The following is a 17,498-nucleotide window of genomic DNA, read 5'->3' as shown; positions in this document are numbered from 1 at the left end:
TTAAGAGCGCTACAAAGTTATGCATTTCAGACTGTTCATTTAAGCCGAAAAAAATGTGCATAAAATTGTACTAAATGGGATTTCGTTATATGTTTGACGTAAATCGGACGAAAATTTGCATAAACGCACATTTTACAATTTATGGATCATTTATGGGTCGACTTATACGGCATAAATTCGTTTTTTCACCCTGTGTATGTGTATAATCTATTAGTTTTGACGTACAGTTTACAAGGAATACTTGGAATATTCTATCCGAAAGTTCAGAGTGTGTCCTGTTGTAAACTAGAAAATTCCATGACTAATGTTTATAAAATGTTACGGAAACAGAATTTCAACTGAACGCGTGAGTCATATCAAGGACCGTCCACTTTCAACACAGATGTCTGTTTTCATTTTGCTTTATAAGACTTTCTGTCAACACACTGTACATTTACTCAGTGTGACAGTGTTTACCTTGTCGTCTGCGTCAGACCGGTTTACTAGAGGATTCATCCGGCACGCCAAAGGCTTTGCAAAATTAGAGAATTGTTCCTTCCCCACTTTTAGTTTTTCGCATCTCTCCCCCCCCTCTCTCTCTCTCTCTCTCTCTCTCTCTCTCTCTCAAAATGCAGCAAACGCTTCCATATTAATCTGTATTTTGATCGCCGATATCTATTGTTTCGTTACGAAGTGAACGCGCGTATCGATGTTTCTCTACCGTCTATGATCGAGGTAACCGAACCTGCAATGTACATTTGCGAAAGTCTTCAAGTTGGCATTCGGTGTCGACGTCATATATTTACTTTATCGGGAAAGTTTTCCGACTCATAAAACGATAAAAGTTATGCTATTTAATATTACTATTAAAGTATATGTACTCAGAGTTGCAGCCAAACTCGATTTGCGTAATGCTGATTTTTAGCCACCAAAGAAGTGTCAATCTTACACTTTGTTCTCTATCACAATTCACATATATCGATCGTCATATCTTAATTTGTGTTTATTTATTGTTCACTATTGTCACGTACTTTAAATTGGCAATGAATAAATGTAAAATGGAACGCCGCTTCAGTGGTCGCGCGGCGAGGGAATATATTTTCTCTTTGGCATTTACACGTGGTACGATAAACTTTCTGTGTCAACACGAGTTCATTGAAATAATAGTTTTATGGCGAAGTTAATATGTACATGTACATTAAATCGGTTTTTTTGGGGGAAAAACTATCCCGACATACCGCTCGATTTACTTCCAATTTGGCAAATGTCTAATCCGAGGTTTCAGGGGGTTAAATAACAAGATAGCGTGACGTCAAGTCCAGTCTTGAGGTCGAAAGATTGGCGGTTTGATCACAGCTTTGGTCTATTCCGCTCTGCGTCTATGCGTCCCATAGACGTGTGTACATATGCCTGAGAAGAACTTCTCAGGCATATGGGGGCGCATAGACGCAGAGCGGAATAGACCACAGGTGACTATGGTTTGATTAAATTCAGTACGTATGTGTACCGGATGTTTTTTAACAATAATATATAGCTAGTATGAATGTCGCTTGTGTCAATATCTTTAACCTTCGCAACTTGGTGTAGTTGAAAAAAAAAATATTGCTATAATCATGCGAGCAATGGCATTTCCCATATAAAAATATCATATATGAATGTTGATTCAAATCAAATATGAATTCGAAACAAGAATTCCTCACACTATACCTGCTAGTGTGTAGATAGGCGCTCGAAGACATCTCAAAGTACGGAAATATTATAAAAGGAACATTTTAAAGTGCACTGCAGGTTCTTCGTTGTTTGGATTCTTTTTAATTTCACTTTTTTATAGTCATGGGATAATTCAGCAAAGTATTTCTCCTACTTTACGTATCGACAAATGAAATCGCCAATGACCGAGCACTAGAAGCAAAGTACCAAGAGAAAAAGAAGTATCTTTGACGTCACCGTGAAGAGTGACGTCACGGGTGTATTGGGTAATGAATGATTTGCATGACAATAGACGTACCTGTATCTTGCTTTCACTGGCACTGCAGTGCAGGATAACAGGACTAACTAGAAGACATTGAACCGAAGTCTCGCAAGGATTAGTGCCCGTATTTCGAAATTCTGAATCACAGAATCGTCTTACTATGGGGAATTCTGACTCTAAGGGGAAGGTTGCTCCAGAAGATGGCGAAAAAGACAAGAAGAAATACGGTAAGTAAGAAATAACGGAAAGTGTCGACGGATGTACCTGACACTGATGCCCGTGTGACTGTCACTGTCCGATCAAAATACTGTGGACCTGCCGTCACACTGCACTGCAACAGGCAACCCAGATCTTCTAACCCAGTGACCTCGATACTACGATTCTTTAAACGCATCACCATCTGATCAAAACGCCAGTCCTAGGTCGAGCTAGGGTTCCTTGTAACTGCATGCTGCGTACGCGTTTTAACCTTCGATGTTGACAGAAGTCCTGGCATTGACGTGGTGGACTACCACAATGGGGTCGGAACACGCTCACTTTCAACACCTGGCAACGGACATTCTTGCATCAGGACACCCGCTGCTTAAAAGCAAGTCTTGAATTACAAATATAGACGTGATTTTCCCATCCAATCCGCAAAAACATCATGATGATCGCCGTGTATGTTTGGCGATGCAGAGAACGAACATTTCGATGTTGAACAAGATGGCGTCTACCGATACATTTCAAAATTGAATAGGCGCAAGTTCAAATCTCTTTCTCGATCTTCGCCAAGGAATCGTTAAGATCGCGGAGTGGCACGATTGATAAGGAAATAGAAATATAGCCTGAAAGAAAATATCCGTGCTCAAAAGCGGCTTTTTTTTTTAAACTTCAATTCTTTAACACCACGGAAAATCCGGAATTCAAAGATGCGTATCACACCGTGTGCAACTTCAGTGACGATGCTATTGTCAGTCACGCATGCATCCTCTCTGCTGTACTGCATACTTTTTGTCACGAATGGTGCCCCGGGGTGCACATTATCGTTGTTGCTCAGAACTTTTGAAATATGACTACTTCACATATATCCATAGTACAGAGGAAAATGGCAAAAACCGCTCAAACAGCAAAATTTACAATGTCGGACATCAGTCCTTCCGACAATTGTGGAGGGCCAAGGGATTGAAGCGAGTCAAACGTCTCTCCCCTAGGCCCTCAGCTGATAGTGATATACATTTTAGGAAACAAATACAGGTCCAAGTTGGTGTCTTTTACTAAACATAATTCGTACGTCTTGAAAGCAATAATAAAAAAATTAACAAAATATCTGTGGAAAAATATTTTCCACTTATCATCGTTGTCAATGTCATTGAATGCTGAAATAAAGTATTGGTTATGAAATACCTAACAAATATGTACTGCAATAATTCATAGAATACATGCAGATCAGTATTTCTTTCACCATTTACAAATATTACACTAATAATGATTTTCTAAAATTCTATACAAAATGTGGGGAAAACTTACTGTGTATAACAGCCAAAATTCAAGTATTGTATACAGGATACTGAAGTACGGTCAGAACTTCAAAATCAGAATAGTTTATTTTCAAACAATTTTGTAAACTTCGTGGTAACAGTCTTGCAAAGCACATTCATGCTATTCCCCCTCCCCTTTGAGCAATTAATAAAATTGTTTCCCCATACTTCAATATGTTGGTAGCTCCCCTAAGTAACATTCTTCTCATTTTTACTAACTTTTAGTTATTTTATTTTCAGATATGCATTTCTAACACTTTCCCTGTTTTCAAAAAATTCTTCTTTTCAACCACAGATGATAGAGGGTAGTAACAGGGTTCAAAATCTCCAGTACGGCATTTTACTTTGTCCAGGAGACTCTATCCATGCACACTTAATGCCATATTTTTACCAGTTAGTGCTAGCGGTATCTTGTCAAAATTCTATCATAACACAGTGTCATGAAGGAATTTTGGGTGATTTAGGAATTTTTGGGTGATTTTGGAATATGGTAATTTCTGTTTCTTTTTAACTTTCAAACTGTGTCGTCTCTCAGAAATGAAATAGGTACTCAATGTGTTGAATGTGACGTTGAATGTGAATGGGTGAAACTTTGACATGGCACATTTATTTTCATGCTACTTTATAGGGGGGGGGGGGTTATAGTACAGTTCAAAACTACAAAGGGAAATGTTGTCTGGTGTGATACCAACATACCTTGCACTTCGAACTATTTTAATGGGAGCCATTTAATGTGATACATCACTTGTCTCATCTCAAAATACTTGTTCACTTTTATAAAGATCAAAATTGTGATGTTGTGAGCTTGAACTTGTAAATGTGTTAGAGTTGTCTTCCAAGGCAGAAAAAATGTTTTTCAAGAAATCCATGTTTGTAAACAGAGGATTAAAATTCTGCCAGTTCGGATGATTCAGCCAGCTGCAATCCTATTTATTTCCAAATTTTAAGATAACCCTTTTAATGTCCTTGATAGAGTTGGCTCTATATACAAGAAAAATTGAGTGAAATGGTCGAAAGTGGTTTAATTCCCTTTGTAAACACGTTGATTATGTTATTCTTGTGGGTGGTTATTATAAGCGTTAACCAGCTTGGAGCGCTGTAATTTTTCCCACCAAAATTTTAGTGCAAAATTTTATGATATTATGAATTTTTCTGTAATTTTTTGGATAATTTAGGACCAAATGGACGTCACATTACATCAGCTACATTTTTAATCAAAATTTTGACAAAAAACCTAGAAAGAATCGACTGGGTTGTATTTTAAAAAGGGTGACAACTGACTTTGGAGGTTAATAATCAGATACACCAGGAAGTTTCATAGCTCTTGTTGAACAGTCAGTGAAAGTTTCTGTCACTGTGGACAGTGAATTGCAAAAATAAAAACAAAGAAATCTTAAAACATTACGATATGTTTCATGTGCATGTCTAAGGAAAATGAACTGAGCATGCAATACAACCCTTTTCACTGACACACTTGTAATGTGGTGAAATGTTGAATCTTAAACCTGTTTGCCAGCACTTACACGCTCGTTTTGTAACAATCCAAAAGGTGGTGAAATTCCAAATAGAGTTAAAGTACCTGTCAAAGGACATAAAGTAGGTTTATAGCTCAAAAAGTACCGATGAAACCCAGCATAAACATGTAACAGAACGCAGTACAGTCACCTGGACTCATTAATATTCATAAGTTTGTTGCCGGGCAACAGCAAACAAGAGGTCACCACACCAGGGCTGGCCTTTGTCTGGTATGATGTCATAGGGACTTCTATTTTCATGCTAAGTCCGGATTCCCTTTGTCAGTGACAGTTGATATTGTCTGGTTCAGGCCATAAACAATGCGGAGTGTTTAATGAAAGATTGCGTATTGCCACTGTGTTGTAGTTACTGTAATTATTTTGGGGCAACTGGATTGTTTTCAGTCAAACTGCGGTGACATGAATTTCTTCCCATTAAAATCTCTGGATTGTGTGATTTATTGCAAGGTATTTATAGGCACAGTGCGACCTTTTAGTTCACTTTTAGACCACTGCAAGTTGTGATACGCTTGAGTTGCTTTAAAAATCCATATCGATAGTCCAGTCACAAGAACATTGTCAAATTTAGTTATTTACTTCCAACATTTTCAGACTCACACTAGCACAATTTCTTCTAATTACCAAAAAGCTATTTCAAATAAACTATTTTGATTTTCCCTTTAATGTTAAAATGATGTTTCTTATGTAGAGTTGCGATTTCCTTTTCTTAATAAAAATGTCTTGACCATTGATTCATCACGCTGGAACAAAAATCTGGATCAATACTTATATTGACAAAAACAAATCCAGTAGCTGCATTTGTAATTAGCTACGCATAATACATGTAGTAGAGATGTAATGATTTTTGAACCTTCTTTGTTTAAAGTGTGATATATATAATCTACATTCATATTATAACTGTTGATGGGCATGAAATACATGTAGATGAAATATCAAATCAAATGCACTTGTTGAAGATGGTTTGATTTATGTACAGTCAAAGATAAAAAACAGAGCATACCAGTACTTTTATTTCAACTATGATTGGAGAAAAGGGTTTAATTGCACGACTATATGTACACAGAAAACTCTTGTTTTGAGAGATTGACTTTGTCAACAACGCAAGATATTGTCTGTCACTATCAGTATTTCAAACAGATTACCATGATTGGTAAGCAGTCAATCAGATCATGAGATGTTGTACTCAGAAATCACCTTGGATAGCAGTGGTCATTGTGTAATTTTGCATCACCAGGTTCAGAACAGAACAGAACTGAGCTGTTTCTCAGAATAAGTAAAACACAAACAATGGTGGCTCGTTTCAGTGTGGCCCTGGAAAATAAACTGGTTTTAGGTTGCCACTTTATTACTTCAAATCATTTCATAGCATCGATGTGTTACTGTGTAAAAGTGTTTCTTTTCCTTTTTCCTGGTCAGTTCTCTTCTCCTAAACCGAGCAATCCATATACACACTGTAAAAACATTGCATGATTCAAGGTGTATTGAAACAGGGTAGTTAAGACTTGGCTATGTAATTGACAAAAGTTTATGCAAGAAGGTTTTGTCCAAGAAGGTTTTGTCCCGAGAGCAGAGAGCAGTATAAGCGTTGCTCTGTGACATGCACAATTGGTAACACATGGTTACACCATAATAGCTGACAAACACTGCTCAAGGATGCAAGACAAATTTAGCCTATATTTGTCGTCAGTGAGTCTAACGGCAGATTATAGCGTGGCCTCAAGCCATCTCTTTTGTCACCATCATCGGTTACCTAACCCAACGATGGGTGGATGGTGCCGGTACTGACTTCAGTTCCGCAAACTTTTAATCTCTTGTGAAAGCAAAGAGCTGTAAGTGGAATAGTCTGTACAATGAGAGTTTGTGACCCTGTTGTTATCTATAGTATGGTATTGTTGATTCCACGAGAAAAGCAAATGACATATTTTCAGAATACTCCAGAACAGTCGTGTATGTCACTGGCGCAGTCAGTACCTCTTTCAAATCATTGTCTTGGTGCACATTGTCTTTCTATAAATTGCTAAAGCTGCTGGTATGCAAACTTATAGCTACATAAATGACAATTTCTTTATCAATGATTGATGGTTATCTAAGAAAGGAATAAATTATTTAATTATTTGAACCATTGCCTATTGTAAGGCACATGAGAGTCATACTGCCATTAAAAATTCAAATTCAGTGAATATTAATTCAAATTACATCTGCCTAATGTTACCTTTGCAATTCGAGAATTTTCCTTCAGTTGATATTTTGTTTTTTCAACAATTCTGAAAATGGAGCGACATCTTCGTCATGGGAAAAATGAGTGCTTGTCTGAACGAGGTACAATGTTCTGCACCTTTATTTGTGTGCAGAATAAAATTAATACAAAAACGCCCACAGAATTAAATGATAAATTATCCACTACATAACAGTTTAATTTTGCCCACAAACATGTTATAGATGAATTTCCCTGATGCAGTTTTTTCTTTTTCTCAAATACAACTTGAACAGTACCAATAGAACTCTAACAAAGTTTTTAATATTGTTATTTAATTGGCATACAACTTGCCAATGGATCACTTTTGGACTGTTTACGTGACATTGCAGTATCTTTACAAATGTACTACATTGTAAGTACTAGTATGTTACATTGAAATTTACTTGACTGTTGTCATAGAAAATGAATTTGGAATCCTGGTAAAGTTTACCACCAGTTTTAACAAAACACTTTGAATTAGTTTTGTATATTGGAATCAAATTTCTTTAAGAAGGACTGAGTCTTGTATACTACTTGATAAAAGCAATCTGCACTCATAAATTATCTTGATGATCATTTGTGTACTAGTGGAGTGTAAATGCTTGGATGAAATTATTTTTGGCACTACATGTATGAGGTGTTATCGAAGAAAATATACTATAATTACTAAATTGTACTGTGTACATATGTAAATGCATGCATGTGATGCCATAGGCAGAGTTTGAACAAATATATGACAGCTTATATGAATCATAATATTTCAGTGTGCATACAGTATTACCATTGTATCACATCTTCCAACAAAAACTAAGTACTTAATATGGTCGTCCATTCATGAAGTGGGACATCTGGCTAATTTGTTCACCAATAATTAGACTTTAAAATAACAACCTACTTAATATGATATTGAAAATATAAAGATGAAACCATGGATGATATATATTGATCTATTTATCAAATAATTTTAAATACTTTATAGACTTACTAAAGTTCAAATTATTCTCTAATTTTCAGGTGAACCTCACAAATATGACCCAACATTTAACGGACCACTCAAAAACAGGTAAGCTTATCATCATCTGTCACAATGACTGGCTGTATGGTAATGTATTTCATGTCTTGGAGTTCCAAAGATTTTGATCAAAAGATGTGACACAGAGCCCTTACATGATACTTGCATGGCGATTTTTGATATTTCAGTAAACAATAATGGATTGTACTTGCGATAACTGCAAATGTCATGCATTTTACCCCGGTAGTACACATTCTGTCAACAGTACATGTATGTATATGCAGTATATTTGGAGAGCGATCAAATGAAAGTGATATTGTAAGAGAGATCTGAATACATGATTACGTTTTGTTTCTCTCAACAGGAGCTGCACAGATATCATTTGCTGTATCATTTTCATATGTTTCATGGCTGGCATGCTGGCTGTAGGTTATTATGGTGAGTTCAATGGTCAAAATGAAGAAACGTAAATTTCTCTTTTATTATTTTGAAGGTCTGATATCGTCATAATTGTTATTTATGGACGTGTGGTTAAAAGTCTACCAAGTAGCATAGAAATCTTTAATGTTGAAAAGTTAAAAACATAATTTTACAATTGATAACAATGGGTTTGTGCCAAAACCATGGGGGTGAAAGGGTTGAACATTTGAGATTGGCTGGGAGTCAGAGCATAGTCTTCAATTAAAGAAAGGGACGGTGAATATACAGAAATACTTCTCCTTTGAGACTTACAATGTATACTTGGCATACTGTGTAAATACATCTATTCAGTACGTTAAGAGTGGTATATGTATTTTTTTATACACAAGCGCTGGTAGTGTTTATGTGTATGCAAAAGATATTGTGTGAATTCATAATTTCTAGATAATGCATGTATAGTAGGAGTATTACAGATTCTACCATTTGTGTTTCCATGTTCTGAAAAGCCTTTTTCACAGAAATGTCCTTTCTATGAAAAGTATGTATGCTAGGCTTAAAAGTCAGAGGCCAGATATTAGAGGGGTATACAGAATCGATCACAAAACAGATGAAGGTATATGGAAAATGGGTTGTATCTCCATGGCAACAGTTAAAGGCAGAATGATATTAATGTTTTGGCAGCAATCTATCAAAGCAATTTCCTGGTTTTTATATGCGAGCACAATCCTGTGAAATCAATTGTTTTTTACATGGAGTTCAATTACACAAGCTGGATGTCATTTACTTTCTTCCCAAATGTTTGCACGGATCAAGAATTTAAAGAACACTGTCGTGTTTCATTTTTGTTAAACAAGTATGTGTGCTTGTTCGCGTCTGAAATATTAAAAGTAATACTAGTATTATAAGGTACATGAATATATGTGAATCTGGCTGTCAAAGTCATACCAGCATGTACATGTAAACATGAAATGAGAATATATTACTCTTATCGTTATATTTTACTCTCAGTATTATGTAAGACATTAGGAAACATTTAACAGCAAGATATACATGTATGCACTTCACTCATATGTAACCTATTATCAATCTAAGTTGTTGATACGGGTACACCATAGTCAGTTTAATCCTGTCAGCACTATACCATTCAAATTATTGTTCTCTGTGTTTCTCTCTAGCATGGGGTAATGGCAATCCATATAAACTAATATATCCAACTGATTCAAGAGGACAGATCTGTGGTTATGATACTCTTGTCAAGTAAGTTTGGATCCGGTATCTTTGATATAAGTTTCTTTTTTCTGCTGGTAATTATATATCTTTCCAATAGTGTATACATCAAATTCCACTCTACTGCTGAATCTTTGTCACTTTGTATAAGCATTTGAAATTAGACCAATAATCACTGATATGTCAAGCCATCCAGCTACCTATTAACTTTTGGAATGTCTTTGTCTTAATTCCGACCGCCTACCGGTATAATCAGTATCACAGAGGTTTGTTTTTCCTCTGCGGTTCCGATATTTGTTTTTTCTGTTCATATGTAACAATTTGTACCAGTATAAATCATAATATCCATACTATCGCTTACTCATACATGTATTCTCATATCATAAACAGATATTATTTGCTGTATAACCCCCTGAATGTATATGGGATATAGGCCTGAAATACAATAAAGTGCACATATTTGTGCTACCTTGAAAAACAAATGAGAGAGAGATGGCAGATGAAAGGAGCAGCTAGGGAGTTTCCAATTTACATTTTCAAGTAGTACTGGTAATGGTACTTAAGCTGCATTCATCTTTTCAATACATTGTCAATTTACCGTTGATTGTAATTTACTAGCTGCATGTACAGCTGATGAAGGCTATAAAGAGAATTTCTCATTCTGTGAGTGGAAAATGTACAATTAATACCCTATATATAAAGATTAAATTAAGTCCTTTGAATGTTTCTGGTACATATGTAGTAGGGGCGAAAAGCCGAGAAAATTTGCAATTTTAGTAAACTAAAATTTACTGAAAATATTTATTGAATACTCTTTCCTAGCACTTTGAATATTGCTTTGTTAATTCAGTATGATTATCCCATAAATACCAGCGTTAAAATTCAATTTCACTTTCCAAGTCACGAGTAAAACCCACACAATTTTTTTCCAGGTATAGTCGTGAGTGTACAATTAAATAGTCAGTGAGTAATGAATTTTAAGCATGGAATGATTGCATCACTATAAGGCTTGTGTTGTCAGTAGTGGTTGCCTTGGCAACAAGGCTGTTGATGGTAATTATGTGAATAACAGTTGATTGCCTGAACATGTGACCTGCCCATAATCCTGCGAAATCGCTTTTCTGACAAGAAATGCTCTCAAAACTCACTTTGGATTAGGTAGATTCCGCTTCAAAAATGCAGGTTTTTTTTTAATTCTGTGTACTCACACCGACAGCAGAATATTAAAGTGAGATAGCCCCAATGATTGCATTTAGGCCAAATGCCATGATTGACTGTGTACTGAAGCTAAAATACACGGAACAAGAAAGATTGTTTTGTGCTGTGCATAAAGTAAGGAGTGATTGTATGTGTACAGTGGTTGACTGCAGGGAAAAAAATCCCAATGCCACCATAGAAAAAAACCCCAATGACCTCCAATGTTAGAAAAAACAACCCAATGACCTCCCCATTAAAAAAATTAATATTCCAATAGTGTATCAGATTTTCACCATGTTTTTAATTCTTTCTACCACCATTTTGCTTCATGTACTGTAAATTTACCAGCTCAATTTAAAAAAAAAATTAGAATATACCGAAGTCTAAGTGATGACACTTAACCTGTTCACTCCATTTGCCCCTAAACAGCTCTTCAATCACCTTTGATAACAATGGGTTTGGGTCAAACTATGATGACTGAAGGGTGAGGGGCTCATTTATGATACAAAACAAGATGTGCACAGAGTAAATACAAAGCAATTTCTTTCTACAAATTGTAATTCACACAGAAAATTTATATTTCACAAATTATTTAGGCATGATATGAACAAGTAATTGACAATACACTTAATCAGGCTGGTAGATATTTGATAAATAATTGCGTACTAAAACTTCCATTCAGTAAAGTAATAAGCCTGTGATAGTTTTCCATATCTCATCAATTCGACATACTTCATTAAATGATTTATGAGCTTGTTATCATCAATGTAATTTGATCCCTGCATGACATTCATTAATGGGATCAATTTTACAGTTATTATAATGCTCAAAATGATCCATATCTACTTATAAGTAGGAACCCTTATACTTTAAAGTTCATCACGAGAAACAATGTAACCTTTGCTTTAATTTGAATAATTTTTGTGTTGTTTGTCATCGTCAAAAGTTTACAGATGAATATTTGTAATGACCAATGGAGAAGAATAACAAACGATAACTATTTTCACATGTAATTCATAAAAAATGGGAACTTTAGCTTTCCAATCACTTTAAAAACTTTGCCAAATAAACTTTGGATGCGTCCCTTTGTTGCGCTGTGTTGCGTCTCCAGTTTTGGTCCACCTGCCATTTGAAAATCTTGGATTTGTACAGTGGATGTTGGGATATGTTGTGCATTAAATGCAACAAATCCGTTGTATTGGTCTGGCAGCCACAGAAGGAGCAAGCCCCCACTGCACAGAAAAAAATATAAACCAGGCAACTGCAATAATTACCTCATGGCTTTCTCTACCAACATGTAGCTAATATTTCCTTTACAAAAAAATGCAATTTATTGCAAAGCATATAATTATCTTTCCATATATCAAAACGGCTCTTCAGAAAATTAGTGTCTTCTGCAGTAGTGTCTTCTGATTCTGCAGTTGGCCTATACCCATGGAAAGTCGACAATGCAAATACGAGGTAGAGCTGTATATGTGACAGAATGTGTGTTATGTCTGCTCCTTATCAGTACCAGTGTGCCTAGAGCTCTAACAAACATGTCTTTCCGAAAACTTTTCGTCAATTTGGAAAAATTGTGGAAAATTCTTTGCATCAGCCTTATAATTATACATGTACATGTAAACCAAATTATTTGGCATTTCACAGGCAATTTGTGCATCATGGCATGTCATATTGGCGTAGAGGGCGCACTGTACATTTTCTCCACAAGTTTTTAGTGTAAACCTGTATGGTCACACGTGTTGTCATGAAATCAACATTCAGTTCATATGATGCTGTTACAGCTGATATAATCATCTCATTGTTTGTTCATTTTCAGAGATAAACCATATTTATTTTATTTTGATTTGGTGGACTGTGCAAGCACTGCATCATTAATAGAACTACAATGTCCAACCACACAGGTAGGTGAAGTTACAACATCAATGTTAATTGTTTTAATTTCTTGAAAAATTTCAAAAGTTAACTCGAGCTCAAGACATGTATTTTACTCACTACATTATTTTCACAAAGCCTTTTTTTAATTCATATATATTGTTTATGATACTTGCCTGCACATTACATGATACACATTTGTGTATTTTTCGGATAGTTTTTTACTGCCAAACTATGCAAAGTACTTCAAAAGCTAATTTGTCAAAGGAAAACTAATTAATTAAGTAAATTAACAAAATGAGTAATCCATCATCTGTGAGATGACACATGATAAAGTACATCATAAATTTTATTTCACTGACAACTGGAGAAGACAAGCACACTTTTATCGGTGAAAGATGTGTTTTATGTTTGCAAAAAGTTTCAATCTGTTCTCCAAAGCCTGGGTTAGCTGATGATGTGAGTTTTTCTAAAGCTGAATTTTACTGTTTTGCATCTGTAAAGAGCAGTTTATGTGTTAATTGCAACATGTGACCATGGGGTCAACAACCCTTTACTTTCATTTAGTAAGTTGTTTGTCTGGTTACTGTATACAATGTAGCTACATATATCAATGATTTCAGTACAGGAGTGCCAATTAAACCTTACATCAAAGTGCATTGTGAAATAGACAAAGACAGAGTACAGATTGTCAATTGAGGATGTTCTGAACAAAGTACAAACACTTAGTTTCACGTTAAATATTTTTTTCTTCCAGATTTGTGTTTCAGAGTGCCCGACTTCCAACTGGATAGGCTACCAGCAGGGGATTCTCTATGACTTGCCGGCACCGGCAGGAGGTCCATCCTCGGTGGACTGGTCGGGATTCATCTGTGATTATGACATAGATCCACAGACATCAGGAAAGGTACATTCAATCTAAGATGGCATTTTTGTTACCATGCAGATTCATCATAAAGGTCCAGCAGCCGTAATTTTTGATGATTTTTTTTCTCCATCCTTGTTCAACTTCTGTATGTCTATTGCACATTCTTGTTCTATAATCCCCAAAGCATCTCAAAACATCCATTCTTCAGCATGTCAACACAGCATTTATATGTGTAAAATGCTCTGTGACAATCATAGTTTACATTTGAATGCTTAAGTCGGAACCGAAGTTCACTTATCAGCAATAAAAAGGCAGTTGATTTTATATTATACAGGTTGAGCTGACAGGCTGAGTACTATGTATCACAACATGCTTAAGGGAGTAGAACAATTAATCTAGAAATTGCAATTCACATACAAAACAAAAATAGTGAAAAAAATCATCAAAAGTTACAGCCACTGGCCTTTTAACGTTTATGTGGCAGAGCAATTGCATTTACATACATGTAGCAGAGAAATTGTGCAACTTTTGTGTCAGACCCTGTAACTGGATGCTCAAAGTGCAATACAACTACATGTACTTGTATATTTATTTGTGCAAATGCATTAATGATGTTTTATGAATATTGAAATCCAATGATAATGGCCAATACACTTGTACTCTTTAACCCTTTCACCACCACGGCCATGGTTTGTCCCAAACTCATCGTTATCAACTGTGATAGCTGTGGCTGTAAATTACAGAGAATTGGGGATGGACAGGAAAAGCCAAATTGAAATGCTGCTGTCACTCAAGAATGTTCTATTTAACCAAAGTTGTTTTTGTATTTAACACGTGCGTGGATATACGGCTGAGTAGCAGAAAATTTTGAGAAATGCCCAAATCAAATGAAAGTGTTCAAAAATGGTTGAAACCTGGAATTCAAATGGATGTCACCACAAAACCATATGCACAAACGTGCACAGAAATACATGTATGCTTGTACACATGGGTTTGTTTGTACCGGCATAACGTGATCTCTTGGGCGTACTGAGTGTGTAGAACACATCATGTCCTTTTTATTCCGGACTAGGAGCTCACTGTTTGAATTGGTATTTATCATATGCAAATCAATTATTGTATGGTTGACATTCAATTTTTGTTCTTGTCCACAGAGCCCATCAGATTTGTTCTTGGACGATGAGTGTGCATCATACTACATGTCATCAAAAGACTGTGAGTATACAATTTTAATTCCTCTTATTAAATTGTGTCTAACATGGATTGAATCTCGACACAGCATCGAAAACTAGAATATTTGTGAAATTTCGAAATCAAATCTCAGTTTCTTTCACCAAACAAAATACATAGTTCAGAAAGAAATGTATAAATAACTTGAAAGTTTAAGTTACTGATTTTGTGCAATGTATTCAGTTTTCAATTCTGCTCATTTCAAAAGGAAACTGCAATATTTACAAACAGTACAGCTGTATAAGCGGAGTGTCAATTTCCAAGTTGTAGTTGGTACATTATTCTCAACTCTACAAATAAGCGCCCCCTAGTGATGACCCAGAGTCATTGTTTGAGAGGTCACTTTGAAACTCAAAGAAGAAGGATGTATTCACATCAAGTCATGCGGTTTCACAATAAGAGCCACGATCTTGTTGCAGCAAGGGTATTTAATATGTGAACAAAATTTGAGTCACCATGGGAGGACGAGATATTCTAAAAACTTTACAATATACGATCATTTTTTTGGTGTAACTTACGGTACTTCAGTGCTATGTCTACCAATTGTAATCGGTAAATCAAAAATTGAAAGTCCAGGTTAAGATATTTCAAGATGTATGCCCAAGGTAGGTACTATAGTAAGTGCATAATAGTTTAGTTTCTAAACTACTGTCTTGTCATAAACGGTATCGTAATTGACTACTGGTGGTTGCGCCGATTGCCTTGATACACTAACTATTATTCAATATCATGACCATGCAATTGATGTGGTTTTCTGCAGTATATGGACGGTGTATCCCATCATTCATTGTGGATGTCGTGGACGCTGCCTCCACCTTCATCCAAGACGCCAACAACCAGACAATGGTGGATAAATTCAATAACACAATCTCAGTGGCAGACATCCAGGAGGCAGAGCTGTAAGTGTTTGAATGTGATGTGCTATACATATATGATATGGGTCATTTCAAGGCTTTTTTGATCGTGCTATCGTGCAACAACAGTAGTGTCTCTGGTACAAGTAGAAATACTCTGCTTTAATGTGCGAAAAACTGAATTTTGAATCATAATTTGTCATTATTTGATTACAGTACTAGTAAAGTATTTAATAATTTTTTATTTCCAGAATTAATTTATTTTTGTATGTCACTTTATTACAAAGCATTATTTCAATATGCAAGTCAAGTAACAGTGAACCATCATCGCAGACAATGGTGTATCATGTTGTGGAAAGCATTGTGAATCCCGGAATAACATTATTAGAGTAAAGATAGCTTAGTTTGCAATATTACGTGACAAACAATATATACATGTACTTGTACTCATTGTCAACAATAAATTTTTCAATAGGAAGCAAGTTATGAAATGTTGATGTGGAAATCTAGTAGATAATAATGATGATGATGATATTGTTTCTTTTCTATTCAGGGTCCTTGCTGCCTATTTGAGTGCACAAGACGTTGTGGAGAAAGTATTTGATGACTTCAGTGAGTGTTGGACGTTTATGTTGGGGTGAGTATACAAATGTAGTTCTTGTATTGTGCAGGAGTAAAATGATACGGAAAGTGAAGTGGGGTGATATAGATCAAAGACAAGAAATTATGAATTTTGCCGAGACCAGGCTGTATTTTATAGTGTGACTAAATACTCAGATGTAGTTTGGTTTCTGAGTGTCATATGCAGATCAATCATATTTGTTCCTTCTCAGATGTGTGCAGATTGTTATGTCTTTCATGCAAGGGTTCTTCCATACTTGCTCCATCTTCAGACGTGCACAAGGGAGTGCCCTGTCCAGCCATCCTCCAATCTAAGATGTATTATAATGTGAATGTATGTATCTACCGGTACATGTATGTACATGCATTCACATTATTTGGAGTGATCTGATCATTCGACAAATACAGAGTTCTTTGCAGTAATTTGTAGGATTGTGGGAGCTACAACTACGAATCTTTGGCACTCGTGTAGTGTCTTCCAGTGTTCACACGCTCACTACTGAATCACAATATTTATCATTGTCATGATCAAGTATCATGTCACCTACAATGTAGCTAGCTTGTGTATCAGCAGCTAGCTCATCATAGCAGTCCTGGTTGAAAGCTGTCCGGTTTTTTTGTTTCTTTGTGCTTGCAAAAACACTGATATGCATATATTTCTGTCATTTCTTTTCTCTCTCTCTCTCCCCAGTGGTGCATTGATTGGTATGATTTACAGTTTCATATGGATCGTTATCATGAGGTGGATAGCTGGTATTATGGTCTGGTTGTCAATTCTCATAGTCTTCATATTACTGGCATTAGGTATGTATAGGTGCCAGGAGTCTTACCGTTCTGTTTTGCGTGACAAAATTTCAGAAATACTCTCAGTGTCGGAAAAATTTCTATATACACCAGTACTGCATGGAAGCAGCAGGCTACCATGCAACTACATTTTTAAAATCTTTGTTAT

At 35.8% G+C, this 17,498-nt stretch overlaps 1 protein-coding gene across 1 annotated transcript in view; it reads left to right on the top strand.

Moving 5' to 3' along the window:
* The first annotated feature begins 1,970 nt into the window (after positions 1-1,970).
* LOC139114192 (choline transporter-like protein 2) overlaps positions 1,971-17,498 on the top strand; it is a 32,780-nt gene continuing 17,252 nt past the window's right edge. The window contains exons 1-10 of the mRNA XM_070675769.1: positions 1,971-2,178; positions 8,257-8,305; positions 8,619-8,692; positions 9,850-9,931; positions 12,918-13,002; positions 13,731-13,880; positions 14,996-15,056; positions 15,832-15,970; positions 16,479-16,562; positions 17,238-17,350. Coding sequence (XP_070531870.1) covers positions 2,112-2,178; positions 8,257-8,305; positions 8,619-8,692; positions 9,850-9,931; positions 12,918-13,002; positions 13,731-13,880; positions 14,996-15,056; positions 15,832-15,970; positions 16,479-16,562; positions 17,238-17,350 — 904 coding nt within the window. The 5' untranslated portion in view covers positions 1,971-2,111. The remainder of the gene's footprint in view (positions 2,179-8,256; positions 8,306-8,618; positions 8,693-9,849; positions 9,932-12,917; positions 13,003-13,730; positions 13,881-14,995; positions 15,057-15,831; positions 15,971-16,478; positions 16,563-17,237; positions 17,351-17,498) is intronic.

Source organism: Ptychodera flava, chromosome 16, assembly GCF_041260155.1.
Source record: "Ptychodera flava strain L36383 chromosome 16, AS_Pfla_20210202, whole genome shotgun sequence".
NCBI lineage: Eukaryota > Metazoa > Hemichordata > Enteropneusta > Ptychoderidae > Ptychodera > Ptychodera flava.
This window is presented reverse-complemented; position numbering and strand designations above follow the sequence as displayed.